We start from the raw sequence: 22,128 nt of genomic DNA, 5'->3' as shown, positions 1-22,128 counted from the left end.
AGAAACAAAATTGCTTTAGTACTGAGGCAAGATGTAGCACAGACAGTTAGGGGTTACAACACAAGGTCAGACTGTATAATGTCAATCAGACTTCTAGGAAAACCAATTAACATAACTATGACTAAATTCTGCTACAACTACAGTGACTGAAGAAGACAAAATTGAAGGCTTTTATATATCTATTCAAGAAGAAATTGATTATACAGCAAAACCAGACATGCTGATAATTATACATGATTGGAATGCAAAAATAGTAAATAAAGCAGAGCCAAATGTCCTTGGAAAATTTGGAGTAGGGGTCAGATGAAGCAGGAGCCCGGCTCAGGATTTCTGTGAAGCCAACAACTTGTCCATCACAAATGTATGTTTCTAACCACCAAATGAATGGCTGTATACATGAGCATCACCAAATAGCCAATATAGAAGAAATCAAATAGATTATATATTTGGAACCAGGAGATAGAGAAGATGTATCCTCTGCCAAAACAAGATGAGGAGCAGATTATGACACTGACCATGAACTATTAATATCAGATGTGAGAGTAAAGTTGAAGAAGAGCACTACAACGATCATAGTACCAAAACAGTGTAAATAACACTCCTGATGAATTTAAGGTTCACATAAAAACATATTTGTACTGATAAACTCAAGTGACCAAAACTAGAACTATGGATTGAAACTAGAAATATTATTAGAAAAGAATGCAAAAAGTCAATGCCAGAAGTATAAAGGAAAGGAAAATCAACATGGATGACAGAAGAAATACTAAATATGAGGAAGGGGGGCCCCAAAACACAGAATTATCTTCTGGAGGGTTGTCCCCTTGTTGTATAAGCTCCCCCCACTAGCTGAGTATTCTAGGAACCCATCTGTAGCAGTGTACCTGCTGGCATTGTTGTGAGAGGCTATGTTTGGCCTCAGTGAATTTTTTTGAACATTCAGCATACTTGCCCATTTCAGAGTGTGCAATTTACAAGTGCCCCTGCCCACACTGCACTGACTGTTCAGCAGTTTTTGATAAAAAATGGCATGACTCCCATGTCCCATCCTCCCTATTCATCTGATCTTGCTCTGAGGAACATTTTTTCCCCTTAGGTGAGAAAAATCCTTAAAGGGAAACATTTTGCTAGTGTGGAAGAGGTGAAACAAGAAATGGCAGAAGCACTAAAAAGCATCAAAATCTATGAGTTCAAAAACTGTTTCAGCAGTGGGAAAAACATCTTGAGATGTGTATTGCATCAAATGGAGAGTACATTGAAGGTGACCAAATTTAAACATGCAAGAATAAATACACAATTTTTAATAAATAAATTCTGGTCTTTTGGGGTCCTTCCTCATATTGTCAAACACAGGTGAAAGGCAAAGTAAAAGGTGATACAAGCAGCATTTGAGTCTTGAATACAGCTTCCAATGACTATATGTGCAGATAAAAAAGAACTATCAGCCTTCTCTCCATCTATGAGTCTGTCTCTATTTTGCTTGTTAGTTCACTTTGTTCATCAGATTTCACATATGAGTAAAGTCATATGGTATTTGTCTTTCTTTAGCTTATTTCATCTAGCATAATGTCTCCAGTTCCATCCATGCTGTTGCAAATGCTGACAGCTCTGGGAGGGTGGTTAAGGGGGTGGAGGGACTGAGAAAAATGAAAATGGACTCATGGACATGGACAACAATGTGGTGATTGTTGGAGGAAGAGAGAGGTGGGCAGGGTAGAAAAAGATATAAGGGGGATAAATGGTAATGGAAATATGCAATAAAAATTAAAAAATAAAAAAGAACTATTATATAGTCAACATAAGGAGACAAAAAAGAACAACAAAGAGCTCTTTACCAGAAGATTCAAGAAAATAAAAGGGAAATTCAAACCTATAGTAGAAATGCTAAACAGCCAACTAAGAAGCACACTATCTAATCAGGAGAAAGTAAAAGGATGGTGGAAATAGAGTCCTGAAGATCTGTACAGAAAGAGGCAAAACGGTGATACACCTTTGAAGAAGATTACTAGGAGGAAGAACCTGAAATTCTAGAAGGTGAAGTGAAAGCTGCCCTGAAAGTTTGGGGAAGAAGTGAATCACCAGGCATTGATGGGATACTGATAGAATTATTTCACAGCACAGAGGTAAAATCTGTCAAAATCCTCACAAAAATATGTCAATAAATATGGAAACAAAACAATAGTCTACAAACTGGGTACATTTCAATATACATCCCAATTTTTAAGAAAAAGAAAGATGCCAAGGAGTGCAGTAAGCATAAAGGCATTGTTCTCATATCCCACACAAGTGAAGAGGATATTTAAGTTGGATTTTAATTGTGAATATTCATTGGATACTGGAGTGCTCCAAAGAATTTGAGGTTAGTCTATGTTTTATAGACTCCAGTAAAGCCTTTGACTTCATGAATCATGAAAAGCTAGGGTTGCTCTGAAAGGAATGGGCATGCCTCAGCACTCAACTGTCCTGATGAGTAACCTGTATCAGGGGCAGGAAGCCCCTGTCAGGACAGAATGGGAAAAGACTGAATGGTTTCCTATAGGCAAAGCTGTCAGACAAATATGTATTTTATCTCCCTATATGTTCAATCTGTATGCAGACCATGTCATATGAAAAATGACTAGACTTAGAAGAGTGAAAATTATTGAAAGAAATATCAATGACTTAAGATATGCAGATGACACCATCTTATTGGCAGAAAGTAACAGTGATTTGAAATGACTTTTGATGAAACTAAGAAAGTGTTAAAGCAGGATTATATTTAAACATCAAGATGACAAAAACCACGACTACAGAAGAAATGCACAACTTTAATATAGACAATGATACTGAGATTGTTAAAAGATTTTACTGACCTCGGTTCAGTCACCAATTCAAGTGGTGACTGCAGCCAAGAAATCAAGAGAGGACTGAGACTCAGAAGAACAGCAATGGAAGAATTGGGAAAGATCACCAAGAGTAAAAATGTGTCATTAGAGACCAAGATTAAGGTCATCCACACTCTCCTGTCAGCAATTATTATGTATGGATGTGAAAGTTGGAAAGTGAAGAAAAATTGAAAGGAATAAAGGATGGATTTATTTGAAATACGGTGTTGGAGGAGAGCTCTCCCGATATCCTGAACCATCAGTAAAACAAGTGGGTCCTAGTACAAATTAAGCCTAAAATATTACTGGAGGCAAAAATGACAAACTTTAAAAGTGTAATGGAGGGCCATGCACTTCAGGATGGATTCCTCTCAGTGTGGCTGGCACGGATGGGATCACACCTGGCATGAGAGTTTCCCTAAAAATTGCTGCCAGAGCAAATATGGTAAAATGATGAAGTTCACTGAAGTTGGGTGTTTTCCTAACCACTGTTGCTTTTTTCTAAATTTATAATACTCCATAACAAAATATTTTTGAAAATCATATACATGACATACATACTTTATAAAAATTCTAGATAAATGTTGGGCTCTACTGATTTAATCTAATCTACATATTTTTTAAGTAGAGTCTTTCTATTAGAGTCAGAATTGATATGCAAGATATTGACCTTGAAAAAGACGGAATACTATAATAATAATACCAAGCACTTTTTCAGCACTTGCTATATTGCAGGCAGCATGCTTGATATGTTACATATATTCTCTCTAATCAATCTGAAAAACAATTGCTAGTTTCTGTATCTACATGTCAAATAACAGATTTAGGATTTATACCTAGATTTTTCATTCCTTTAATTTTAAAAATTAAATTGAATTAATATTGAAATAATTAAGTTAACTAGAATATACTTAAATGCATTTTCTTAGTTGCATTGTTACTCCCTCCCTTATGCAGTGGTGTTGGCTAAGTGCAGCTTTCCCATCTGGAAGGTAAGTATGCAGAGATATCAAAGACCTTTATCCTCTTTAAAAACATACCACAATTCTGATTTCTCTTTCTTTTCATAGTTCTTAAAATTGAACTCTCTTCATTGATAACAGTCAATGTCTTCACTAGGAAAACAGTATGCATTCAAATACATTTAGGATATATATATATGGTACAATTTTATGAAGAAAAAACAAAATATAGGATTTGGTTTTGTTGTTTATGTTCTAACTTCCTATATATCTATACAGGATATGCCCCTTTTCCTTTGAAAATGTCATTTAACTCATACTATCAAATTAATTCACTGCTTTCATTTCTTGCACATAATGTGGAAGTCATGAGTGGTGCATACTGATTCCCAGAAATTGCAGCTGTGTGAAATAGCTTCTATGCTAGATTTTAGTCTGTACCTTCTAAATGAAACACATGTATATTTCCTTTTGAAATGGTTATCTAATTTTTATTGCTTACCATATGCTTTAAAATTATCTCTTACTGATTAAATTAAATATCTAGATTTACTTATTTTATCTAACACACTTTCTTTTCCATGCCACAGTGTATTTTGAAGCAGTCTTTGTAACACACAAATTGAACATAGTAAGAAGGCATTGGGTTTATTTAGTGCTCTGTAACTCTTCATTTTGTTGATATGGGACATTACAAAAAGGTTTTTTTGATTGTTCAGTAAAACAAGCCACATAACAATTTGTTTCTTGATGTGGATCAATTGCATATTGATTATGTTATGGCTTTCACTGGCAGCTGTTTCTGGAGTGGGGAGATATACATTAAACTCTTGGGTTCTTTAATGCCACTATTTTATCAGATACCATCAATGATTTCTTACAATGAATATTTGAATCTGACAGATATTAATAAAATTTGTTATGCTTTTGTAAAAAATAAAACAATATAAAAAGGTTTGGCAAGAAATATGATAAATGCCCATAATAAAGATAACAAACTACACCATAGTTTTGTGGAGAATAGACAGCTGAGAGAAGTAAAATGACGCAAAGGGTAAGTTGGTAAAGGTAAAATGAGATGCACATACAAACAAACTATGCTCATGTGGGAAAAGAAAACATCTAATTTTTCAATGTCAAGTGTGGACACCTAACCAGATGTGCAACTAGCAATTTTATGCCAAGGCAAGCACTCAACATTTATATTATACAAGCCTGTTGGGTACCCTCCTGCCTTCAGGACACCCCTTGTGCATTGTTCATGCTTTTGCTCTATTTATAATCCATAGGCTTCCTGTGTCAGATTACCTGGCCTTCTGCATCAGCAGAGGATTGCAATAACAGCAAAAAAACGCTATGAAGTCATTCTGAGTTGGAAGATATTCTCACAGTTACGTTCACTGCTGAGTCTTCCACTGCCGAGTAATTACTAAGAAACTGCATCATGCCAAATGGCACCAAATTTTTTTAAAGTTATTTTACATTACATAAAATTTCAAATAGGCAAATGAAGTATTATTTCTATGCAGGGTGTCAAATTCTAAAACCAATCTGAAATGGTTTCTATAACCTATGAAATTCCAGATTTGAGTACTTGGATGTGCCACAAAGCCACATTCCAGGGCCAGTACATGGAAATCCATGATGTCACACATTCACTGCTGGTTTTATTCATGCTGGCTGAGTGCTTTGGAAGGTCATGAATATTTTGTTTTTGTTCACAGCATGGACCTACCAAACCATCTATATAAAGACCATAAGTGAACCCAGCCACATTTGTGATACAGCTAATGTCTCAGTTTTCACTATTTTCAAATATTTTAAGTAAAATTAATTTTACTACTTTCATGTAAAAACACATTTTTAAAATTAATAAAAATCATGATGAAACTGAATATAAACTACATTTTTATATTCTGTACCATGAAGAAAGAAACTACTACTTATTAAATTAATGTCAGTCAAAAATTCTTATTTGCAAGCAATGAAAACTAACTCTGGGCATCTTAACAGTTAGAAGCTCTACTGGAAGGTAAACGAGTCATATGGAATTAGAAGGAAAGATCTGGCAAATTGGACAAACCAAGGTGGATGCAGTGGTTGGCAATAGACATACACTGACCAACATCTGCTGCCACTATAGGAAGCCACCACTGCCAGGTGTGACACCGAAGGCAACAGCTATTCGCTGCTCTCCGTTATGTGTCCCTCACTCCATATCCATGGCTGATAGGTTAACTGAGCCCATCTCACATGTATTTGTTTAGCTATCAAAGGACAGAGAAAAAGGGAGTCTCTCCCTTTAAAATTTCACTGTGATAGTGAAAAACCTTAAATATGTGACTGGCAGCTAAAAAATTATAAATGTCTACTATGGCTTTTTAGATTTCTGTCTTGAACCAGAAATTATTCAAATTTTATGAAAAAGTTGAATGATGCCCTGGCTGGCGTAGCTCCGTGGATTGAGCGCAGGCTGTGAACCAAAGTGTCGCAGGTTCGATTCCCAGTCAGGGCATATGCCTGGGATGCAGGCCATGACCCCCAGCAACCGCACACTGATGTTTCTCTCTCTCTCTCTTTTTCCCTCCCTTCCCTCTCTAAAAAATAAATAAATAAAATATTTTTTAAAAAAGTTGAATGACTCTTGTATTCCTTTTAATGAGTTATGGTAAATTCATTCTCAGAAACAGGACATACAATGTTGACATCCATTCAAACTCTGGACTCTAAATTTTCCCTATACTCTTGGGTAAATCACTAAATCTATTTCCTGCTTTCTTTATCTACAATAATGCCCATACATTTTAACTTCCTTAAAGAAGATAAAATCATTCCTGATGCTAATTAAAATATAGAAATCCTCAAAAAGGGACTATTCAATTTTTTAGTTAACATTTAATTTTACTTCTGTATGTCCAATCAGTCCAACTGATTTTATAGAATTCCTATGTAATTGCATTAGTAGAAAATCTAAAATGTAATATGCCTATATGTGTCCATACTTCCTCTATAAATGTCACACAAGAGACATTTATGCTGAAAGATATGTGGCCGTTAAGTGCAGTTTCACATAACTTGTATAGCTTTTCAACAGTGAGGAATGTGTCCTACCATGAGAATGCATGCCCACACTTTTCCATGGAATACACTATGCATTGGGAGATAACTGAAGGCAGACAAGTTTGCATTTGAAAACAAGCCTCCATTGAAAACTGGGAGTGGGAAGTTACTTCTGATAACTTCTACAATTTCTCTTTGCTTCTTGGTCAAGTCAATGAAAGATCAGGGGAAAAGTTACAGAGATGTCTATTTTATGTACCTTGTTTCAATATTAACCCTTTTCTCCATGAACCACATTGCAGTGAGAGTCCTGGGAAGGGTGTCGGATGGCCTATCATTGTGCTCTAAAGTATAGGAGTCAACCCTGTAATGAAAATCAAACCAATGTTCATTACAAGTAGGGTCCCCTGTGAATTATCTTAGATAAAGCATCTGTACTGCTTACAAGGTAAAGTAAATGCATCTCTAAGGAACAGAGGGGAGATTAGGACAATCTATTATTGCTACCAATCAGCATTTCCTTTTTATTTCAGTGCCTATATATCAATGTAAATGATTTCAGCAGATTACCTCCTTTAAGATTTATTTTTAAGATTAAAATTATTGATTTTTCTCACAACCTCATCAGTGTTATTTAGAAAATATGATCTGATAAGGCCATGCCTACATAATGCCACATATTGAGATGCAAGCTGATCAATAGCTGGATAGTGAATTTTTTAAAACATCTGGATACTTGACTGAGGCTTTAAAAAAATTTTATGCAGATATTTGAAATAATAAAAGCTGTATGGTGACCATACAAAATAAGAATCTTGTTGTTATATTTCAAATATATTAATAATAAAGCCTGAAATATTGTTGCTTGTACACTATGAATACAAAGTCATATCTTTTTGAAGATAATTATTGAAAACAATATTTTAAACTTATAAGAATAGATACTACAGTTGATCTTAGCCAAAAGGCTGAGAAGAATAAATGGTGATGGAAGGAGACTTGACTTGGGGTAGTGAACACACAATACACTGTACAGTAGATGTGTTGTAGAACTGTGCACCTGCAACCTGTATAATTTTGTTAACCAGTGTCTCCCCAATAAATTCAATAAGAAGAAAAAAAGAAACAGTGTTTTAAAATTCAACATAGCATAATACTAAATTATATTATATAGATTCTTTTTCTTTCTAAAAACACTAGTGCATTTTTTTCTTGCAGTGATAATCTCTATTTTGGTGAAGTTTTTAAGGCCAAACACATTAAGCATATATGTGAAATTAATAAAACATGCTGGAACACAGTTTTGTGCACTGTCATCTCATTTTGATTTAACTGGGCTCTGATTACATGTCATATTTTAAATGAATTTGGATTACATGGAATTTGGAAGCAGTAACTGAGATATAATGGCATTCCATAAGACCACAGGTTCTTCCAGTATTTTATTCCCATGTGTTGCATTTAGAGTCCCCCAATTTTAGCTGAGGTCAAATGTGGTAAACATATTAACATCATTCAGTAAATTTAATATCATCTTCCCCTGATAGTTTTTTTAAAAATTCTACAACATAAATTATGTCTACAATATTTTTTATTTTTTATTTGTATGGGACAAATTATAATTTTTTTAATCAGTAAAATATTGGAGTCAGGTGAGATAGAGGAGAGAGAAGAATATTGAGTTCGAGAAACTTAGGGCAGAGATGAGAGTAACTCCTTTCTCTAGTCCAGTAAAAACATATGTTCTTGGTCATACCTTAATTAATGTCTTGTCATAATTTCATTTATTATGGCATATGTGAATATGTAGGGATCGTTACCTGAGTGGTGTGGCTCTCTCTGTGTCTCTGAAATGTTGAGGTCGCTGTCCCACTCACAGACAACCTGGAGAATCCCTCTTCTTCAGGTAAACCTATTGAAATCAACACAAAGTAGTTAAGTTGTATATTTCCCTGAATAAAATAAGTTGTATGTTTATTGTAATACACTAAAATTGTTATATTTTATGGATTGAAATGATCACAAGTTAAACGTTAATTGAATAAGAAAGACTTTCCAAGAAAATACGGGAAAACGAAGTAGTGCTACAGTTCCATTTAATGAAAGAATATACTGGCAAAAGAGAAAAAATAATAATGGGGAAATATGTCATCATAGCACAAAAGTGAGCCCAATTAAGCAAATATGTTTTGGATGGGAGAATGGAAACTTTTCTAGAAATGAAAAATTGTTCACTGAAATATTAATGGGGAGAAAAGAAGTACATGGACAACAGAAAGTAAATGGGGTCCCTGAGTTGCTACAGAAAATAGACTTTATATTTCATTTGTGGGGTAGCAAGGATGCAAAGAAGGGATTAAGAGATGTGTAAGACACAACCAAGAGTCAGAGGGGTTCTACAGACTATAATTTATTTTACATACAAATTGAGTGAAAAGATTGGGTGGAATTCCACCCAATGAGGAAAAAGTCAGGGTAGCTGTCTAGCCACAGCAGACCAATCCATAACCAGCTATATAGAATGAGCAGTGGAGCTGAGGAAATTTACAAACCCCTCCACAAGTAATAGAGAAGTACCTATAAGGCAACAAAGGATTTTATTAATTATCCCTTATTGTAGAGGCAGAATTCCTGACACTTTGGGCTATATTATTCTCTGCTGTGGGTGCTGTCCTGTGCATCACAAGATTTTAGCAACATCCTGGTCTCTACCCTAGATGCTGGTAGCACCTCCCCCAGTGTGACAACCAAAAATGTCCCCAGAAATCACCAAACATCCCCTAGGAAGTAAAATCATCCCTGGCTTAGAAGCACTGTGAAAGAGGGATTAATATAATTACAAGTGACTTATTGATAAATATGAATAAATAAAAAATAGCTACCTAAAGGAATAAGTTCTGCCCAGAGAACTTGAAATTTGTGATTGCTGCCCTCATCTGAAATCATAATTAGCTGGTATGGTGTAATTCACAGGTAGCAAACAGAAGGCCTTTGGGCCAAATCCAGCCCTCCATCTTGTTTTATCCAGCCTGGCACCTTGTTTCTACCCAGTGGCAGCACCGAGCTCCTTGACCCTAGTTAAAGTTATATTTATATGGTCCTAAAATTACATTTGGCCCTTAGAAGGCAAGCATGAAGCTGATGTGGCCCCTGGTGAAAATGAGGTTGACACCCCTTGTGTAATTGAGTAAACAGGTATATGATTCCTAAATTAAAATCATTAGAAATCACTGCATACTTTTTCCAATGGCAGCAGAGAGTTAGCTGCTCAGGGAAGTTCACAAAATCCTATCATCACATAACAAGGCCTCCCAGTTGATCTTCCTGTTATGTGTAAAAATACTTTGTGTGGAAAAGTTAGCTTCATTGAAACTGGGCAGACTATGGCTAGCACCTGAAAAATGATACACCTATGGGTTGGGGGGGGATTGTGTGCTGGAGAATGGGTCTCCCTCATAAGCAATGGCAATGTCTTCAGCTGGCTAGGGAAATGCTGTATGAGAGACTGTGGTCGCAGGTGTGGAAAAGCAATTAGTGTTCAAGTGATCTGAAATCTAAACAGGTGGGAGGGAACATAAAAATCTAAGATTGAGCACAAATTGGAATTCCAGGCAACTAGATCAGCAGATAGTTGGCAATAAAATGTATGTCCAGGAAGCAGGGCATAGCAAAGGGTTTGAGACTCACATGAAGGAGGGTGTCAAAGGTAGTGCAGTACAAAGGGCAGAATGACAAGCAGAACAAACGTCTACTTTTAGAGAATCTGTGTCACTGGAAATTTTACTGAAACTGGGAATTTGAGGCAGGAGAAGAAAATTGTAATCCATTTTTCAAAAGTGAATTATGTTAGAAGTTCATTCTCTGAATCAAAGCAAAAACTCTATTAGTGAGGATACACACTCAGAGCCAGATCAAGAGCATAACATGCTTTATATAGTGTCAATTAAATAAAGTTAAGAAATATTTATGGTCAGCCTCTGAATAAAGTACTAGGAAATGCAATAAAGAACAAATAAAAGTATTTGTTCTTTAGAAGCTCAAATTGAATAGAAATGACCCATAACCAGGACACAAAAGAGAATGATTTAAGGAGTAAGTTGGAGTACAGGTAACATTGAGCGGAATCTTGAAGAAAACAGAGATTAATTCTAAATGAAGGGATTAGAGAAAATGTAGAAACAGTGGAGCTGCCAAAAGAACTGGGCCTTCTAGGGTGAAAAAGATTTTGAAGGTGAAGAGGATTGAGAAGAAAAAATGAGATAAAGCAATAAAATGTGAGGAGACTGCTCCATATCTAGGGTAATGGCCTATAAGAAATTAATATAGGACTTCTGGCCAATATGGAGGTGTAGGTAGGTAGATACACTGCCTCCTCCCACAACCAAATGAAGGACAACAACAAATTTAAAACAACAAATAACCAGAAGTGCCAGAAAATTGAACTGTCTGACAATCAAAGAGTTAAAGAAGAAATATTCATTCAGATCAGTAGGGGCTGGCAATGGGCAGCTGAGGTGGAGAGAACACCTGGCAAAGGTAGCATCTAGAGGACATGAATGGGCAAGGTGGTGGCTGGTGGAATGGGCAGTCCCACATTTGCATGTGGATAAACCAGGAAGAACAACTTTGGAGCAAGACAGGCCATGCAACCTAGGGTTCCAGTGTGGGGAAATAAAACCTCAAAACCCCTGACTGAAAAAAATCTGTGGTGGTTGAGGCAGCAGGAGAAACTCCCAGCCTTATAGGAGAATTTGTTGGAGAGACCCGCAGGGTCCTGGAACATCCACAAACCCACCCACCTGGGAATCAGTACCAAAAGTGCCCAGTTTGCTTGTGGTAGCAGATGGAGTGACTCAAAGCCAGCACAGAGCTGAGCAAGTAGCATTGTTCCCTCTTGGACCCCTCCCCAACATACAGTGCCACAATACAGCAACCTGGGTTGCCCTGGCCTGGCAAATACCTAAGGCTCAGCCCCCTACTATGTAACAGGTGTGCCCAGACAAAGAAGTATGGCCCAAATGAAAGAACAGATCAAAGATCCAGAAAAAATACAACTAAGCAATGAAGAGTTAGCCAGCCTATCAGATGCACAGTTCAAAATGCTGGTAATCAGGATGTTCACAGAAATGGTTGAGTATGGTCGTAAAATAGAGGAAAAAGTGAAGGATATGAAAGGTGAAATAAAGGAAAGTTTACAGGGAACCAACAGTGAAGGGAGGGAACTGGTACTCAAATCAATGGTTTGGAGCAGAATAAGAAATAAACTTTCAACCAGAACAGAATGAAGAAACAATTCAAAAAAAAAATGAGGAGAGGCTTAGGAACTTCCAAGACAACTTTAAACATTCCAACATCCAAATCATAGTGGTGCCAGAAGAAGAAGAGGAAGAACATGAAATTGAAGACTTATGTCCCTAATCTGGCAAAGGAAATAGATTTCCAGGAAGTCAAGAAGCTCGAAGGGGCCTCAAAAAGTTGGACCTAAGGAAGCACACACCAAGGCACATCACAATTAAGTCCCCCAAGATGAAAGATAAAAAGAGAATCTTAAAAGCGGCAAGAGAAAAGGTGACAGTTACCTACAAAGGAGTTCCCATAAGGCCATCAGCTGATTTCTCAAAAGAAACTTTGCAGGCAAGAAGGGACTGGAAAGAAGTATTCCAAGTCATGAAAGGCAAGGACCTATATCCCAGATTACTCTATCCAGCAAAGCCATCATTTAGAATGGAAGGGCAGATAAAGTGCTTCCCAGATAAGGTCAAGTTAAAGGAGTTCATCATCACCAAGCCCTTAGTATGTGAAATGTTAAAGGGACTTATCTAAGAAAAAGAAGAAGATCAAAAATACAAATAGTAAAATGACAACACACTCACAACAATCAACAATTGAACCTAAAAAAACAAAAACAAAAATAAAAATGAATCAAGTAAACAACTGGAACAGGAACAGATTCACAGAAACAGAGGTCACATGGAAGGTTATCAGCAGGCGGGGGAAAGGGGAAGGGTACAGGGAATAAGAAGCATAAATGGTAGGTACAAAATAGACAGGGGGATGTTAAGAATAGTATGGGAAATGGAGAAGCCAAAGAACTTATATATATGACCCATGGACATGAACTAAGGTGGGTGAATGATGGTAGGAGGTGGTTACAGGGCAGAGGGGAACAAAGGGGAGAAAAAATGGGACAACTGCAATAGCATAATCAGTAAAATATATTTTTAAAAAGACATTAATATAGTATTAAACATTAACTGTTATTGGAAAAGAGAGATAGAGTTTGACCAGAGGAGAGAACCTGGAGGATGCGTTGGAAGCTAGCTAGAGTGGGTCAGATGTTAAAGAATTTCACATTTCACAGAAATTTGACAATATTTTATAGGTAATGGGTAGAACTGTACATTTCTGAGAGGGGACGTGACACCATTTTACCTAAGTGGTAAGTTAAAAGCATTTCTTACCTGTTGACTAAAGAAATCACTGACCTCAGAATCTGTGGCAGGGTCAACAGGACAGGGACAAATGGCTTCTGTTTGGGAAAATTAAACATGTGGGAATGGAGAGGCAGGTGATAACAGAGGGAGAGGGAGGTAGAAGAGAGGGTGCCAGAGAAACTCAGTTTGAACCGTCTCCTACTGATGAAGCAGGAGGTGAGAAGAATATCTGGAATGAGAAGTACGAACTACTGAAGTATGGGGTTGTAGCATATAGGTGAGAAAACCTCATTATGGCTTAATATATTATGCGAGCATCAACTAGATAAAGTAAGAGCTGGGAAACACTGAGGTACAAAGGAGGCCTGAAGGCAGAATTTTTTTTTAACCAACAACATTTTGTTTTGCTGCAGTACTTTTTAAGGCAAATGATCTAAAATTGACACCAAAGGCACAACCATGAAGGGGGAAAAAAGGATGAATGTCTTCATTCAATATTAAATATAAATATGTTAAAAAATCATAAAAATAAAATGCAAATTTAAAAAACAGTATAGAACATTTCAATACACTAAATAAAAAGCTTTGCTTTTCTTAAAGCATGCTACAAGTTAAAATAAAGATCTTACCCTCAGATTTTAAATTTTGGCAAAAAAATATGTATAGAAAATTTAAATGAATAAAAATGATCACTAAATAATAAATATGTTCATTTTCATTAAGTATTCAAAGAAATGCATATAAGACTACAATAACTCACCCAGTTTACTTTTCAAGATAGCAAATATTTCAAAACTTTTTATAATATAAATTTGATACACATAGGAAGGTAAAGAGAATATGTAGTAAAATTCCATGTATTCATCACCAAAGTTTGGAATTTTCATTATTTTAATCTGGTTTCATCTACTCACTATCTTTTTTAAAATTCCAGAAATTTAAAAAATTTCCCAAAGAGTTCCTGTGTAAATTCTTGAGCATATGTTCCTAACTAATAAGGATATATATATGTATTTAACATACCAAGGCCTCCCTCATGCAGCTAAGGGGAACACAGTTATGCATAGGTTCCAGGAAAGCCCCAAAGTCTTGGGGGTAGAAAATTCAACTGTGTATTCTCACAGGGTAGAAGATTCCATTGTTGAGGGACATTTAAGGTTAACCTGGAGGCACTTACTTGTTGAATTCCATCAGAAGGTAGGTTCCCATCACAGAATGATTGCTCGTGCATTTTTATGAACTTGCTCTAGTTGTCTCATGACCACAACCTTCCCCTCAAACCAGGTTCTGAGGTGATAATTTTCCCAGTTTAAACAGATCTATACCCTCTCCTCAATATAGTCTTTAAACAGCAGCAACAGTGTGACTCAAAGTGCTAAGCATGTCTGCTTGACATAAAACCTTCATTTTAAAAAGCCATACCTGTCCAAATTATAGCAAGGGCTCACTAAGGTCCTCCAAATACCTCCTCTCCCCAGATACCCAGCTCTTCTGCTCCAAGAAAGTATGCTGAGGCTTGAGGGAAGGCACGCACTGACCTGAACCTTGTAATAGATACCATCACTCCATAGAACATGCTGCCCTTCCCTGGAGCTAGGCAGAAGGGCAATCGAGAAGTCATTAGCCTTGATCCAGGGTCCAGGCAGTGGGAGGGGGTTATGCTTTCCCTCTCCTTTCCTAGTGGGTCCTGCCCAGGGCTTTGTAAATTAAACCTTCCCCAGGACACTCAGGAGGAATGTTTTTTAGGACATTTTCATTGGTTATCATGTGGGTTCAGCCCCTTCAGATTTGTGAAGTGATTTTCAGAAAATCTAAGACATGGAGATCATGAAGTCTGCTCACAGAGCCCAATGAGTTAATTTAAAGTCTTCTACCAACTGGAGAATGCACAGACTTTAAAGGGTGGTTGTGATACTGCATTTTATAAGCTTAACCAGTTAGGAGCTTTTAGTCAAATTCCCTTTTATTTTATAGGAGTCCACTCTTGTTTTTTAAACAGTAATGGGGTTTGGATTCCTTTTTTATGTCTTGCCTGATCTTTAGCTCCATTTCTCTCTTGGTTTCTATGAAACTGAACATCTATGTTCTCCTATCTCTTTGACTACCTATTCTGTATCTCCACATCTGCCCTTCTCAAGGCATACTTCTTGAAGTTTGGAACTCTGCATGGTTTTGTGGTCATTTTTTTCCATTTCTCCTCATACTTTTTCTTCAGATTCTATAAACCAACCCTATTTCTCAAGCTTCCTTTTAAATTTGCCTTTCCTATCTTTCCATCTTGAAATCCTCTGAATTCCAAAACTATAACCATCATTTCTATAATAATCATCTAGAGCCTAAACTCCTTCTTAGTTCTTGAACTTCAAAACCTACTCACAGAATTAACATCCTCCTAGAACCTCTTTTTTTCTGTTAAACAGTGGACTATTCTCCATTTTTAGTCTCAGGTTCTTGGAGTTAGCCTTCACTCCCTTTTCCTTTTCTCTTACACCAATAGGTTCTCTAAAATTCTTGCTGGTTATACACAGTTTGTGAAGACTCGAGTGGAAAAAACACAAAATTGGTACTCTGAACTTAAAGTTTTTGTCCCATTGTTTACCCTGAATAATGCAATCAGGTAAATTTCTCCAAAATAGCAGACAGTGTCCCTTCCAAACAAGAACCTCTCAGGGACACCCTTTGAACTGGTGTTCCATGCCCTGTACATGCTTACCACTGTCTTTCCTATCTTATTTACTTACTTTACCTATCCTATCAAAGCAACCCATTCACATCCCAGCGAAAAGGCATCATGCAATACATTTTCTTAAATGAAAGGTGTTCCCTTCTTTCTTGTCTGAATCTTATTTGTTTTGAAAATCCCAGCCTTCACCATGAAATGTCCTTAACTATCCCAGACCCTAAGAATCTCTTCTTATGTGGAGGTACTAGAGAACCATTATTTATGTGACTGATTTGACACTGTCACTAGCTGCCCCATTTTGTGATCTCTTTTGATATGCATTGTCAACATTTAATGTATTTCTCTCATTTTATGTATGTGCTCACAAAGAGCACACCTTGAGTTGCTTAGATTTCCTATTACTTCCCATACATAGCACAATGCCTGCATGCAATCGGTGCCTAATAAATAATTTGATTTGCTGATGTGTATCTGGCTTTCACTAGGCTTCTTCTTGCCATTCTGATATTCAGCATTTCAGTTGAGTCACTTTGAAATCTGACTTCTCAACCACAGTGGAATAAATTTAATAAAATAAAATCCAAATTAGAAATTATTTAATATGGCTTCAAAATATTTTTAACTAAAAGGAAGAGTGGAGCAGGGCTTTCTTAATGCCTAAGAAGCTTGCTTTCTTTGCAAAGCTACTTTCTGTTGCTCAAAATAAGTAGCTGTGTGATATTCCAGATTGTCAAGTGAAAGCTTGCTTCCTCTGGCAGTTAACCTTTGAGTCGGACAACAGTATGAGTTCCAAAGAATCTATAAATTTCCATAAACAAAGTGGTGTTTTAAAATGTATATATAAGTATATTTCATAGGTTCCAATCAGAGGCTCCTTTGTCAATTGTTTAGATCTACTATGAGGCATAGCTAATGAAAGCCATGCTTGATGTTCCCAGAGTCAGTGTGGCTTGGAACTACAATGGCACCAAGTTCAATATGGTGCTGAAGTCTATGCAAAGAATGCAGAGCTCCTGGTTCTGCAAATAGTCTCAACTAGGCCTTGCCTGTAGAAAGCCATTTATCATCACAGATAATTCTTGCTGTGCACCGAGGATAAACATAATACAAATACAAAGAGATAATCTTCCAATAATGATAAATGTAAAAATAAAATATAATAGTTGTATTCTTTGATTGTCATTTTTCCTGATGTCCAACAATAAAATGTACATTCGATGAGCAGCAAGAAAGAAAATCATAATGAGCATAAAATGTCTTAGCTGGAATTTTTTACATCTCTATTTCCCCACAAAATAGACATCTTTATATCCACACTAGTTTTTTTTTTTGATATAACTAAAATGTTCTAACACTAAAAACTGTTCTCTAATCTAATGATAAATAGCCACAAGTCCAGGGAATAATTATGTATACAAAAGAGATCTAAGTCTGTGTTCACATCAGTAAAAGGATGGCAATTAAAGTAAGTGATAGCTATAATTACCCACACATAACTATATTTCAACAAATGAACAAACAGATAATTATTTCTGGGAAGCAGAGGTAGCATGCACATACTGGCAGACAAGAGAGAAATTGTTTCCTAGAAAAATAGCATTACTTCTGACTCAATTAGAACTTCAAGTTATTTTAAACATTTATTTCCATCTTGTGCCTTTATTTAGAAAGCACATTGACTGTATGTTGTGAATTATGAATCAGTACTAATAACAGCTTTAAGAACTATAATGATCATGAACATATCATGTGTTGCACACGTGTAATATTTGTTTAATTTCTACCACAATGTTGAGGAGAAATTTTATGACTCTATCTCCTGCATGGGACTTACTGGTTCATATGTAATATGCAACATTGTTTTAATCAGTGAATGCTTACTGAGTGCCTAAGTAACCAGGGCACTGTGCTAGGTATTTTAATAATCATAGGAAGGCTTTAGGGACCAAGAAGTTCACAGTATTCACAAAGTAGATAAACTTAAATCAACTTAAATATGTCAAGTGGCTTTGAAAAATTAAAAATCCATTTGCGATAATTTCCCTGTGTGTATATAATTCAAGATTTTCAAGTGGTCTTTAGGCTTTATTTTAAAATTTTAATCCTATGTGCATCCTATGTTGACACTTAGAAGCCTGATATTTCTGGAGACATGATTTTATATTAATTCAAGGTATGTATTCCATAAAAATTTCCATTTTGGTCTAGAGCAGTTTTTGTTTTTCTGTGGACTTTTGGTTTTATTTTGATTTTTAGAGTAAGAAACACAGGCGTTTTGCTTGTTTGTTTGTTTGTATTTAGTTTTCTAGTACCATTTCCCAAGCCATGGATTTTACCTTTTGAATAAAAAACCAGACAAATTATATATTTTGATGAAAGGAGGTTTCTATTTTCTCTTTCTTTATGATAGTATATGCATCATCCAAGGTGAGGCAGGAAGAATGGAATGATGTGAAATTTTAGCAAAAGTAATGGGTATACAGTCATCTTTCTAAAATATTTGTTTATTCAGTTTTGATCACTCTAATATATTATAAATTTCTCTTGTTTAATAGCTATCCTTAAAAAAACCCCAAATTGCAAGTAAAAAGTAATTACTTATAATTATGATGTATATATAACTTTTTTGAAATATTCTATCACACACTTGATGCCTACTACTATTACTCATTTTCCAATTTTATTATTTTAAGAATATTCAATTTGAGTATAAAGGTATATACAATGTTGTTGCTATACTTACCAATCCACAAAGGGTTATCATCAGAGATTTCAGAAAGCAACTGTTTTGTTAAAGAAGATTGTATCTCAATATTTTTATCTGAACATGGAGAACATCCTACATTAACATGGAAAATTTTACAAAATGCCTATTTTAATAATATTGGAGTAATACATCATAAACACTCAGTGTTATTTTAAGAGTGGAATATTGGGAAATAACTTTAATATCCAACAAATAGGGCTTTGTTATTTTAAATCATTATAGTCCTATATAATGGAATGCTATGCATCAAGTACCATTAATGGCTAGCTATAAATAATGCAGATCTATATTTTTAACATAAATTACATGATATTCTTAAGGGGAAAAACCAGATTATTAAAACTATATGTATGATATAACTCAAACTTTATCAAAACAAACCAAATACATTATGTAGACATGTACATATATTCATATAAAAATAAATTTGACACAGTGGAATACTAGACATATGTAAAGTATTTCTGAGTAATAGCATTAATGGTAGTTTTTATTCCTTACTCTTTTCTGTATTTTCCAAACTGTCACATAGAGCATGTGTAATTTTTATAACCTGCATAAAATCATAAATGCCATTTGAATAATAATATATATTTTAAGAAAACTGCTGAAAGTGAATAAAGAAAAAACATTAAGGAAGGCCAATACATTGGTATCCTGTGAGTTTATATCATTCTTTGCTGAAATTGTGTTTCTTCTTAGTGGTAATAAATTTTTGGTAACTGCAGGTCTTTTTACTAGATGCCTTTATTACTGGTCTAAAAATCCTTCTGTATCTTGTCAGTGTCATGGCTGCCCCATACCCCATATTGCACCAAAAGTCTTCTTTTTGTGAGCCAAATAGTTATAATTATTATCTGCAACCTCTTTGGGGGTCTTCTCTCCCTTCCCCCCACCCCCTGTCTCTCTCTCAGTGTGTCTGTGATTAAAACCATCTCCCCTGCCCCCGACCAACAGAACATTCCCACATTACTCCAGAGACCTTAACACTAAGCTTGAACAAATCTTTCCCAACCACCTACCCACTGCCAGCCTACTCCCAAAGTGTGACTAGCTAATTGCCATGGCTACTTTTTATCCTATTCCATTTTCCCTTTCCTCCTTTGTAAATCAGCAATGAACATCTTTGGGTCTGCTCAGCTGAAAAACTACATTCCCAGCACTGACCTTGGGGGCAGCAAGAGACAGAATTGCGAATATCTGAGGGCCATGAAGTTCCACAGGGGAAACTTCTCTCCCCCCACTTCTCTCTCTCTTTCTCTCTTTCTCTCCCCAAATAGTTTTAAATTGTGGAATTGTAACTACCATACAAGTCAAGCAGTAGAACACTGTTAGCTATCCACAAAATGCCCATTATTCTCTTGCCATATCACTATAGGCTCCTGCTGTCCTGGCAATCCCTATGTTCCTCATCCTTGCTAGTCAATTCTGTCATTCTATAGGCTATGTAGTAGTATCACAGTATGGTTTTAATGTGCATTTCTCTAATTACCAGCAAGGTTTGACCCTATTAAAAATGTTTATTTAAGTGCTTATTCACATATCCTGTCCAATTTTCCAATGCTATCTTTTTTTGTTTTTAATTTAAGTAAACTCTGAGTATGAACCTATTTATAATATATTTAGATATATAAATTTTTTCTTTAAGGTTAGCATTCTTTTATGTTCTTTTAAAGGAATCCTTTCTTTTCTGAGATAAAAATGATATTTTCCCACATTTTCTTCTATATATTTTATTTTATATTTGACATTTAGATCTATAGTCTACCAGGAATTGTTTTGTGTGAATAGCAAGGAGTAAAGGTCAAATTTCATTTTTTTCTTCTTGCAGATAGTAGTTGATTATGCTTCCCCAGTGTCCTACAATGCCAAGTTTGTTGTAAATTAAGTGGCTGTTTGTGAAAGCTGGGAGATTTGTTCCTGCCCCCATCCTCCTAGTCTCTGGAAGAGTTTATGTACCACTGGACTTATTTAAACCTTAGAATTTTGAGAGAACTAACCAGAAAAGCTATTTGGGCCTACAGTTTATCTTGTAGAAAAGTATTCAATTACAAATTAAATTAATTTAATATGCATATTATTATTTAGTTTTCCTATTTCTTCTCTCCATTTTGGTTGCTTGCATTTTTTTAAGGAATATATCTGTTCATCTAAATTTACAAATTGATTTTGGCAGAAATCTGTTCATAATGTACTCTTCTTAATTTTTGCTTCTGCGAGATCTGTGGTAGGTCCCCCTTTTTATCCTTAGTATGGGCTATTTGTCTCTACTTTCTTTACTTATTTGTTGCCCTTATAAGAGAATTATCAATTTATTAGTGTTTCAAAGAAATTTTTTGAAAGAACCAACTTTTGGCTTTGTTGCTTGTTTTATATTTGAGTAACTTATGTCTTTATTTTTATTATACTTTCATTTTCTTCATTTTTAAGTTTTTATGTTTCTAACTTGTTCACATTTTTAGCACTGATTTTCAGCCTTTGTCTTTTGCAATAATATGTCTAAAGCTATAAATTTCCATTAAGAGGTTAGCAGCACCGCAAAAATTCTGTTAAATTTCATTGTCAACAAAATTTCACTAGTTAAAATTTTGTGCCTGTGTGTGTAACAGAAATGTAAATTTTATTTTCCAAATAGATGAGAATTGTTGGTTTAAAATATTTACATGGGAAATCTTTTCCTTTTCTGTTTCTCTACATTGAAACTTTCAGTATCCTCATGTTTTACACGTTCTTTAGGAATTTTAGGCTTTAAAATATATTAATCAATTTATTTTTATGTGAACTTATACAAGATGAGAGTCTTTTAAAGTTTAATGGGATTCAATTAAATTTAACTGTTTTCCAAAATGCTTTTTTATCTACTATCTAAGACCTTTCTATTTGTCTTATCTTTCAGATATTCCCTTTTTAACTCCCCTATTCCTCCAACTTTTAAGTGGATTGACTTTATTATTCTATTTTACTCTTTAAATTAGTTTGGGAATTATATACCCTACTAGTATTTTTTTTGGTGGTTGCCTTTGAAATTATAACCTACTAGCTTGATTTATCAGTGTATAATATTAAATATTGTTCTTTTACCCTCTCCTGACCTCGCTAAATTGTTCTTCATTCCTCATTGAATCTCTGAGCATTTTGGATCTGCCCATGTTTAATTCTTTCAGTTTTTTTCTACAAATATCCTTATTCCCCTTCATTCTTATAGGAGTTTTTTATTGTTTATAAAATTCTAGATTGACACTTATTTTATTTGAGCATGTCAAATATATTCTTTCATTGTCTTTATACTTTAATTGCTGCTCCTTTAAAAGTAATTTGTCTTTTTCATTTCTGGCTGCCTTAAAGACTCATGCTTAGT

The 22,128-nt window shown here is 35.3% G+C and overlaps 1 protein-coding gene and 1 pseudogene across 3 annotated transcripts in view; both read right to left on the bottom strand.

The window, feature by feature from the left end:
• The window catches only part of MYO16 (myosin XVI), a 627,599-nt gene that overhangs the window by 24,655 nt on the left and 580,816 nt on the right, over nt 1–22,128 (bottom strand). For all 3 annotated transcript variants that reach the window (XM_045821913.1, XM_045821912.1, XM_045821911.1), the window contains exon 34: nt 8,707–8,798. In XM_045821913.1, coding sequence (XP_045677869.1) covers nt 8,707–8,798 — 92 coding nt within the window. The remainder of the gene's footprint in view (nt 1–8,706; nt 8,799–22,128) is intronic.
• Nucleotides 7,767–7,866, bottom strand: LOC123807821 (annotated as a pseudogene).

The sequence above is a fragment of the Phyllostomus hastatus genome, unplaced genomic scaffold, assembly GCF_019186645.2.
Source record: "Phyllostomus hastatus isolate PE091 unplaced genomic scaffold, TTU_PhHast_1.1 phas_scaffold_46, whole genome shotgun sequence".
Classification (NCBI taxonomy): Eukaryota; Metazoa; Chordata; class Mammalia; order Chiroptera; family Phyllostomidae; genus Phyllostomus; species Phyllostomus hastatus.
Note: the sequence above shows the minus strand (reverse complement) of the source record. Positions and strands in the feature narration are given on the sequence as shown.